Here is a 10,906-nt window from a genome sequence, read left to right on the forward strand (position 1 = left end):
GTGGTTGTTGTAGCCAGAGTCAAGTAACCATGCTTCCTTTCTTTTAGAATTATGAGCTCCACATAGGTCATTAACAATACCTCTTGTTCTACATCAACTTTAGCATAATTTACACCTTTTTCCCAACTAGACACTCGTATTGGAAGTGTCATAGTTTATGGCACTTGTAGCACTCGATAATTGCCTTGTTGAATAGTTTCTTGCCTCTGCTTCTCCCTCGACCTTGAACTGAACCTCAATTTCTACCTCTCCCTTCAAACCTTGCTTAATGAGTAATCTTCAAAGCCTGCTCATCTCCTTCACCACGGCTATTCATTCTCTGCTCATGAACTAATAAGCTGCTTTGTAACTCATCAATTGTCAACACATCCAAGTCATTGGACTCCTCCACTGAGCATACAATATAATCAAATCTTGAGGTCATTGATCTCAAGATTTTCTCGATAATCACAACCTGCTCCATCTTCTCACCATAAGCTTTTATCTTGTTTGCAACTGTTAGTGTCCGAGCAAAATACTCGTCCATCTTCTCTCCCTCTCTCATCTGAAGAACTTCAAATTCCTTTCTTAATGCTTGCAACTGAGCCCTCTTCACTCTTGATGTATCTTGATATTTTTGTTTCATCGAATCTCATATGCTTTTTGAGTATTCCTTATCAAGGATTGTTTCTAAGATCATACGATCTATGGCCTGAAAAAGGTCATTCTTCATCTTTAAGTCTCTTAAATGTAGATCTTCAAGTGTTTTCTTCTGTGTCTCTGTTGGCTCAACTCCATCAGCTATTGTAGGGATCCCCGTCTCCACCAAAGGCCAGTACTCCTTCGATCAGAGAAAATTCTCCATGAGCATAGCCCAATGGTCATAGTGGCCATCGAATTTAGGTATTGCAGGCTGAACAAAGCTGTCTCTTTCGGTTGGCATCTCTACTGGTTCAATGATTCACACTTCCAATTCCACTCTCTCTTTTGTTAGGAGACTGCAGTTCCTAACTACACTCAATCAGGCCTTTTGAAAGGGCTCTGATACCACTGTTGAGAATTCAGTACACTCAAGATGTAGAAATCTCTTCTTCTATCTTATTGAAAAAAAAAGCAACTATGGCTTCATACCAGCCTTACAAAAAACAAATAATAGAAAGTGAAAGACAACCACGTTTTCATTACCTAAATACATGGTAAATAACCCCTAATAAATAGAAGAGAACAATAACAAACATTAGATTAACTTTGAATAAGTCAACATGACTTATTCGCCAAGAAACCTACAGATCCAACATTTTTTATCATGCCACAAAGGAGTCTGTTAGTCATCTCTTCATCACTTGCCATTTGGCCTCCGGTATTAGAGATCATTTTCATTAAATCTTTAACATTCCTCACCCATATTCCTCACTTGCAAGGTTTAAGGATAAGTTAATCTCTTAATCAAATCCATGTGTTGGAACATGTTGTTAGAACATAAAAAATAACATTTTTAATTGCATGGCTCGCTCACCTCTATCTATTGCTCTTAAAATGATTTATATGATACTTTCTTGGATCTATTCGATCCCTAAAGATTCATTCCCACTATCAAGTGAAGTATTGATTTTTCTGAGTTCCTTCAACGTCAACTCAGGCGATCACCCACTTAACATTAGGGTTGGCTAAAGCTCGTATTGTCAATGATGGCATATCTTTTGTGTGCTATCAACCTTCCCCTCAACTACCTTCCCAATGCTATACTTATTCACTCATGATGATTATGTAATAATCCCTATTTTTTCTTGTATATTATCCTTTCTATCCCTTTGTCTTTTGTATTATCCATACTTTATACTCCATTTTCTTTTGTGTACTTAAGGATGGCAATAATGCCCAAACCCGACCTGACCCGAGTTTGACGGGAAAAACCCGGTTTGACCGGGTTGCAGGTCAGGTTCGGGTAATATCCAACTAATGTAAAGCGGGTGCAGGTGCGGGTGCGGGTATGGGAATCCTAATACCGGACACAAACCCGAACCCCGAACCTGACCCTAAATTCAATTAACAAATATACCCAATTATATATATTTAATTTTTTTGTTAGGGTTTTTTAAATTCCTACTCTATGGTGTTGAATTTGTCTATTTTATGTTGCTTTGAATATATATTTTCAATTCCTACTCTATGGTGTTCATTTAAACAAAAAAACTATGATTTTTATTGATATTTTTAATTTTTATTTGGTATTTTAATTTAAATTTTAAATGTTTTTAAATAGGGTCAAGGCGGGGCTGGTATTCCCGCGTGTACCAGATTACCCATCGGGTATGGGTGTGGATTGGGGTTTTGAAAACCCATCTGATTTGGGTTCAGGTTCGTGTATGGGGGCGGGGTAGCGGGTTCGGGTGCTGGTATGGCAAAACCCACACCCGACCCGACCCATTATCATCCCTATGTGTACTCTACTTTTTATGTACAGAGTTTTTTGTATTATTTTTTTTATTAATGAATATAATGTATTCACTTATAAATATATTAATATATATATATGAGAATAGTATATATCAGGTTATTTGTCTAAATGACAATTGTATTCAATATTTTAACAGTGTAAAAATAAAAATGAACAAAAATGACAAGATTTATATAATTATCATATTAAGTATTTTAAAAATAAAAAGGACAAATAAAAATATCACCGTAAAATAGCACACTCAAAACCCGTTTAAGCCAATATATATATATATATATATATATAATAAATAAATAAATAAATAAAATAACGTACCATAGGTGAATGCATGTATGAAATTGGATAATTTACATGCCATCACAGTCCATCTTTGGGCATAATAATAGGACTTATATACCCACCTTTTCCATTGTCATTCCACACTTTAATCTTGAATATTTGGTTTGGTTCCTACACTATTCAATGCGTCAAATATTTATTTATTTATTTACTATATGCATTCTGCCACCTCAATTTTTTTTTAAAACAAAGTCTGGTTTGTCTACTTTGAAGGAAACATTTGTTCTTAAAAGCTTTTTACCAAAAAAAAAAAAAGGAGGAAATACTGCGTTAATTCAAATATGCATGCAAAGCCTTCTTAGCCAAAGTGTGAGCGGCTAAGTTGATAAAATTTACATTAATATCACTAAATAGAGACATTAACTCCAAATAATCACCAATATTAATGCTATCATAGATCCTAGATCCTGAATGAGATTTTTTTTTTTTATTTGTTTGATTTATCCATGTTTAACGAAGCACGATTTGTCACATCAAAAAAGTACATAGATATAGAGTTATTATGTTAATATATTTATATCTCACCTTTACGCGAGCTAAATTTTGAACTTATTTTTTTTTATAAAAATATAAATATTATATATAAAAAAATCCAATGTTAATAACCAATTTCTCACTTCTCAATAATATAAAGAATAAAAACATAAATAATAAAAGAAATTCACTTCCTCAAACAAAAAAAAAACCTCATTATAGCAAATTTTGATATATTGCAGCTTATAATATTAAATATCATTCCCGGGAAAAAACAAATTATACTGGTTGACAAAGTGAGGAAACATGCACTTCACTTGTTGTTGTATTGAAGTACACAGTGATTCTACTCAAGTTCTTTGAAATTGCTCTCTTATGCATGTTATACATGATACCTACATTAATTAATTCCATTATAAAAATAATAAATAAATAATAAAAAGGGTTGATGAGAACAATAGTGGGAGTAGAGTTATCTAGTTAGGACAACCTCCTTCATTTATATCCCATATAAATATATATTTAATGCTTGTTAAACATAAACAGCATATGACTACATTTATGCAACATATATAAATATAAATATAAACTTAAATATATAAATAAATTAATATATATATATATATACACATGGACTTGTTCAAAAGGTTCTTTATAGAATTGAATTCCATGCACAAGTAACAATCACCCAATCCCATCATTTACTCACCACCTCTTTCTTCACGTGCTAAGGCATCACTCTGAGGATCTGATCTACCAGAAGTTATGAGGGTGAAAGAGAAATATATATATATATATATATATAATATACATTTGTTCTTATTCTTACTTTGCCTAGTAACTTTATTAAAAATAATAATAATAATAATAAATAAATTTATTATTCTGAAGTTATTATTTTCACTTTGATTTTTTTTAAAATATTCACAATAAAAACTTGATAAAAGGTCAAGAGTTTCAATGCATGTTTACTTTACCCTGAAGGCCCATGCTGATTTTTTTTTAAAATATAATAATAAGAGAGGGTTGTTATTTCTTAATTAAAGGATTATTATAATGCTTCATTGTTTTTTTTAAAGCATAATGTTCCATTTAAAATTACATGATGTTAATTTTGATATGTACATGAACATATAATTTAAAAACCAGTAATATATTTTGTTTGTACAAACACTTTCAACGCCCACTGTACTGACTTCACTTATCACATGCAGATATATTTTTATTTTAATAATTTATAAAATAGATAAATCTTGCCCGAGGCACATATGCACAAACACGGTATAATTAAGATTCAAACTTATCTCTACAATAAAAATCCAAATACTCTACATAAAAAGAGAATGCCGAAAAAGACAAAGGTGCTAAAAGACAAAAATCATTGATTTAAATTCCTATTTTCCATGGCCATAAACAATCAAGACAGAAAAAAGTATATATACACACATATCAACATCAAATACTCATGCACCACGATAAAATTTAGGTTCAAATCCGTCTCTTCAATAAAGATCCATATACTCAACATAAAAAGAGTGGCAAAAAACAAAAATAACAAGAGACAAAGAAATCGTTGGCTTAATTTTCTATTTTCCATGCCCATAAACAATGAATATATATATATATATACACACACATATAAACATCAAAGAGTCATACACCATGATAAATGAAGAGCATGTAAATGCTTAGCATTTGCTTTTTGTAAGGAAGTTTTACATAAATAAATTAAAGAGCAAATGCAAATGCTCAACAAACAAGTGTAGAGGGTGCACTTGATTAGGAAATATAGAATCTGGTTTTATTTGGTGAAGAAGAAGATGGTCATAAATGCCAACAATAAATCTCCAAAAATATGGAGAGAAAGAGAGAGAGAATGAGAGCTGCCTTTATAATTAATGCATTGGCCTGTCTTTCTCATTTGGTAGTCGAGCGTTATAAATGCATTCCCATGCACCACCTCTTCTTAAATTCCCCCATGAGACATTCCTCTCTTCATCATCTCTCCCCCTCTTCTTCTTCTTCTTCTTCTTCTTCTTCTTCTTCTTCCTCTTTGTTTCTCTATTTCTCCATGTCTTTCTTTCTTCTTTATTCTTTTATTGAAACAGTTACTATGATGTTGGCCCGGTTCATTCAGACAGCATTACACAAAGTTAAAGTTACTAGCTTTGTTGTTTCAGTAAGCTGATTGAGCCGTGCCAATATCTTAGTACTCTTTCATTTCATTCCTAGCTCTAGAACAAGTTGGTGAGTTTTGTGTTCAGTGCATTGCCTTTTATTATGCGTATATATATATATAAATAGTTTGGTTTTGCTTTTCATCAAGGTATATATATACATAAATATCTCTCCTTCTTCAACCTTCTCTTTCTCTCTATTTGTTTCTCTATTCCTACATGTCTTTCTTTCTCTCTATGGCTTTCTTGTTATTCCTTTTATTTCTTTAACTTTGTTGGCTTGGATTTTACTGTTGAAATACTTACTATGATGTTGGCTCGGGTTCACTCAAAGAGCTTAATAGTATCTTAGTACTACTTGTTCATTTCAGTGATGAACAGTTGAGTTGGTGGGTTTTGTGTTATTCTTTATATGCATGTTTAGTGTACTATTTGGTTTTTGACAAGGTACAATGAAGTAAGAAAGCTTGTTAAGAAGCTTCCCCTCATCTTTCCCCTCTTGCAACTTTTTCTGTGTCTTTGTTTCTCAATTCCTGTGTCTTTTTTTTTCTTGTTGTCTTCCTTGTTATTCCTTTCTTTTATTTCCTTAACTTTTTAGCTTCTCTCTCTATATATATATATACTTACTATGATATTGGCCTACTTCACTTTATGCATAGTTACTTCATGCTTTTGCTGTTTTAGAGCATTGATTGATTTATGCCAACATTTTGTCGCTCTTTCATTTCATTGTCAAAGTTGTTGGTGAGTTTTGTGTTTGGTGCATTGGATTTTATTGTTTGTATGTTTATGCTTAGAGTGCTATTTAGTTTTGTTCTTGATTTGTTTTGGTTTTTTTATTACAAAGTCCTTGATTTGCGTCACTGATGAAATAATAGGTTATTTTGTTGGTTTTTTTAATTATTATTATAGATTTTGGAACTATTTTTTCCTGCTTGATTCTATACATGCACTTATTCTTGTATATGTTAATATGTTATCGTTTAGTTTATTTTACTTTCCTTGATTTATATAATTTTTTTACTTTTGTGATCAAACATATTTGAAATGTAAACAAAATGATCGTTTTCTTTCCGGTTTTCTATACTCTCAAAGTCAATTATTTTTAAAATTGATTGAGATTTATTTTAAATTAAAAAAAATTTTAAATTTTGATAAGTATAAGTAATTTTTCACAAAATTGATAAATCTAATTTTATTTTTCCAATTTTTTTAAAAATAGTTTATTAATTTCCTTCTTGCTTTACATCATATATATTCAAATAGATAGAACGAATATATTATACTCCAAATTGTTTTTTTTTTCTATTCTCTTTCTTTTTCATATGCTTTATCTTTACTCTCTTCCCTTTCCACAAGAGTCATTCATCAAAGAATATTCAATAACCCTATTTTGTTTTTTCCCCTCATTCCCTAAACTAAAATAATAATATTAATATTAATGATGATGATAAATTTGCTTTATAATAATTTCTTTAGTTAAATTTTGCATTATTTAATTTTAATTTTAATGATTTATCAACTTTGTTCATGTGATGCTTCCATGCAATATTGCATAATATTCTCCTCATCTTTTTTATCATAAAAAGGAAAAAAGAAGAGAGAATAATTTCTCCTCTTCCTTTCCATCAAAATTTTTTTATATTTTTTCCATGGAGAACCTGAAATTTAACAGGGGGGTTGAGAGATTCCTTTGATCATTAAATTGGCCATCTAATTTTGCCGGCTCTATTGCTTGGAAGGGTCCAAAGTTATTGTGCATCTTCTAGTTGAAAAAAAGTCACTTAAAACTTACACATCAAATAAATAAAGGATTCTTTAATTTACATATGTGTGTGGCCCCAACAGTATATATTGTTTGAGTTTGTTTCATAAAGTGATTTCGAATTTAATTAATCTTTGTATATATAAAAAACATTCGTTAAGAAATATCTACTCTTTTGTAGAATTCTGGAGTACTTTACTTCAATTTGGTTTACTTCAATTTGGTTTATAGACATATATAGTTTTAAATGGGTGGATTAAAAATAAATAAAAAAATAAAGAGTTTTTTTCCCATATTAAACATAAATATAAAATATAGCATTCTAAAATCATAAATTATAATGGTAAAAAATTGGTATTTCATTTTTCTCAACTAAAATTTTGAGAGTTCGTGCCTCCTTATTTCACTAGTAAATATATTTTGCCAAAAAAAATCAGAGTCCGTTACTAAGCTACATTTATTTTAAAAAAAATTCAAGGATATACATAAATATATAAATATATAAATATATATTATGGTGTAGTTTCTCTGCAAGTATATCATGTGAAAAAGTTGAAAATATCAGATATATAATGTTCTCAAGTAAATTAAGGGTTATTGAATTAAATTACTGTCTTTAAGTTTGAAAGGATTTTTTCACGCCACTCTTTATCCTTACTTTTAAATTTTTTATATACAAATATATCTCTGGTGTAGCTTAAGCATGCTTGATAACTACTCTATTATTATTGAATCTTCAGGAGTTTTATCTTGTTAGCTTGTTTTGTTTCTCCTTTGAAGTTATTGTATCAGTTTTTTGAGAAAGGCGACAAAGCGTTGAAATCAGGGGACGAAACACGTGGGAGGCAGCTGCTCACCATCGAACTCTGCCTCACCTCGCGAGATGAGGGATCGAACTCGAAGCCCACGCTCGACACTCGAGACGAACACCTTATTGTATCAGTTTTCACTTTCAATGGACATGTATTTATATATATATATATTTTTAACACACATAGATTAATTATGTATTGAATTTAAGTTTATAAATATTACAGTTGAAATTATTCTAAAAAATGAAAAAGCTAAATTTAATATATATATATATATACACACATGGAGAATAAAATATAGATTAATTTATTTTTCTCATTTTTAAAACCCAAAAAAAAAAAACACCTTTTCTGAAAATAGAAAAAAATAGTAAGACTTAAATAACTAAGAAAGAGCTTTTTTTATACATAAATATAAGTTTGTAAAACCTCAAATTGCAAATATATAAATATTGCGGTATAGTGTGCCTTAAAATATATCACAAGAAAGTAATGTTTTCAGCTATAAACTATTCTCATGGTTAATTATTGGTTATTGATTAAATTATTATATTAATTTTGAAAGTTTATTTATTTTTTATTTTATTTTAGAGCCCCAATATAAACTTAAATTAAAAAAAAAGGTCTTTTATAATATATAAATACAGAAAAAAGGTCACATAGACTTATATAATATAAAAGGTCTTTTACATATATAAATATAAATAAAATCACATATATATAATTCAAATATATGAGATGAAAACTTGACATTTTTTAAATACATATTGTTCTCATAGTTAATTTTAAACCATTAAATTATTTATTTAATTTTTTAATATAAGGTGATAAACACCCATCTTGACAAGCATATGTAGGAGACATGTTATATATCCTTACTCTAATTAAAAGCACAGTCATGGAGAATTAAACTCTCGTCTCTCCCAAGTAAAGGGACCTGAGGTATCACTAGACTATATATTTTTTAGTTAAATCAAATTATTATATTATTTTATAGAGAATTTTTCAGCCCTCCTTAACAATATTTTTTAAAAATATAATGAGGCATTGGGATTATTTTTATACTTGAGTTTTAATTACAAAATGAAAAATAAATTCAATTTTTCATGCATTAAAATCCAATTTATTCCAGCTAAACCTTAATAAACAAGTAAATTAAAAATTTAAAATTAAATTATTCACATTTCTATTAGTTTTTTCATTTAATAATATATATATATATATATATATATATAGAAGAGAAGGTGGCAGTTAATTGTTAAAGAGACAAGAGAAGTAAATGAGGGAATCTTTGTCTGACCAACTACTCTATTCACCCAACCTCAATTTATGAACATTTACTCACCTCCACCAAACCTATTTCTCATATATTAATTTATTAAATGTATAATATAATTTTTTTTATTTTTTCTATTTAAAAATAAGTTGAATATTATTATTTTCTTTACGTTCCTCCATTTATTAATTTGGACATGTCCTAATTAATTATAATGATTATTTGTGTAATTATTTGGTTCAAATAAATTATATTGCTTTAAAATAAATCTTTTAAAATAAATTTTTAACTATTCAAATGTTAATCCCTCTATGATACATGTAAATGAATACACAAAAAAATTTCGTTATATATATATATTATTATTTTTTTAAGAGTAAATGAAAATTTATTAAAATTAACAAACACCTTTAATTGGATTATTATTATCCTGCCATTTTTTAAAAAAAAATTTAATTATTTAAAAATTGATATTAAATTAAAGTTTAACAAGCTTTAAATTGATGTTTAGCATTTTTATTTTTTTTTAAAAAAAAATTTTAAGGCATCAATCCATATTTAACTCTTGATGTGTTTTTTTGTACATATAATAAAATGATTTAATAATTAAACACTCATAATTAATATTAATTTAAATCCATATATTTATTAAATTAACTAAATTATATTTATAAAAAAAGTTACATATTACCCTCTTCCATTCAACTACAAATTTCACTACGATGGTACGATGGTTGAATTGAATTAAAAAAATAAAAAATAATAATAATAATAAAAGTAAAATGGCTTTAAATTGAAATAAATTGAAAAGATTGGAGCATTTGAATTTGGATGGATTTGTTATGCTACTTGGTAGTTGAGGCCATGAAGTTGATGGGAATATAACTTGGGACTTGTATTCTTGGAATAAATAGGAAGACAAACCGAGGTATGTGATGTGACTTGCCATTATAATTTTATTTATTTTGATATTTTTAGTTTTTTATTAAAAATAATGTAAATTAGACAAACATATTTTTTTAAGATTGTTTTCAAAACATAAAATTTTTTAAAAAAATTGACAACAATGCTAAACAATTCCTTAAAAATCTGTGTTATGGTGAGTTATTTCTCTCGGCTCTTCTACTATTATTAGTATCCGTTACTTTGTTGGCATGATGGTGTCCTCTGGGCATAAATTTATTTTTTTTCACAAAATATAAACAAGTGGATAATTGTGTAGAGGAAGTCGAGTTACTATCTCAATAAATTTATATCCCTCATTGTATGTGAATTAAAATTTAAACTCGTTTTTTCAGTATACCATAAATTTTTTATATAGAAACCGATACCAATAAATTAAGAAGTCTTTATTTTTTGTTTTATAAAATATAAATTTGTTATATTTTCTAAATGTTTAATAAAACTCGATGAACTTGTTTAACCTCTTCGTCATTAACAATGAATTATGATTATAACATAATATTAGGTGAAGTATTATAGTGAGTTATTTCTCCCTACTCTTCTACTATTGTTATCGTTAATATCCGTTACTTCATTATTTAAAGTGCTTATTAATTGAAAGTATATATATTTATATATATGATTCAGTGAAAAATTAGGGTGTCCTATGGGGTTTAAAAGAGA

General features: G+C 28.4%; 1 protein-coding gene across 1 annotated transcript; it reads right to left on the reverse strand.

Annotated features, from left to right (window-relative positions):
- Positions 1-265: 265 nt before the first annotated feature.
- On the reverse strand, positions 266-625 carry LOC120271683. The gene has a single exon (XM_039278363.1). It carries the CDS (start codon positions 623-625, stop codon positions 266-268), a length of 360 nt encoding a protein of 119 aa, XP_039134297.1.
- Positions 626-10,906: the final 10,281 nt, after the last annotated feature.

Source organism: Dioscorea cayenensis, chromosome 11 (genome assembly GCF_009730915.1).
Source record: "Dioscorea cayenensis subsp. rotundata cultivar TDr96_F1 chromosome 11, TDr96_F1_v2_PseudoChromosome.rev07_lg8_w22 25.fasta, whole genome shotgun sequence".
Taxonomy (NCBI): Eukaryota; Viridiplantae; Streptophyta; class Magnoliopsida; order Dioscoreales; family Dioscoreaceae; genus Dioscorea; species Dioscorea cayenensis.

What these genes read in the sequence shown, in the direction of transcription:
- LOC120271683 (XM_039278363.1), bottom strand. Translation starts at nt 625, where the DNA reads ATGAAACAAAAATATCAAGATACATCAAGAGTGAAGAGGGCTCAGTTG.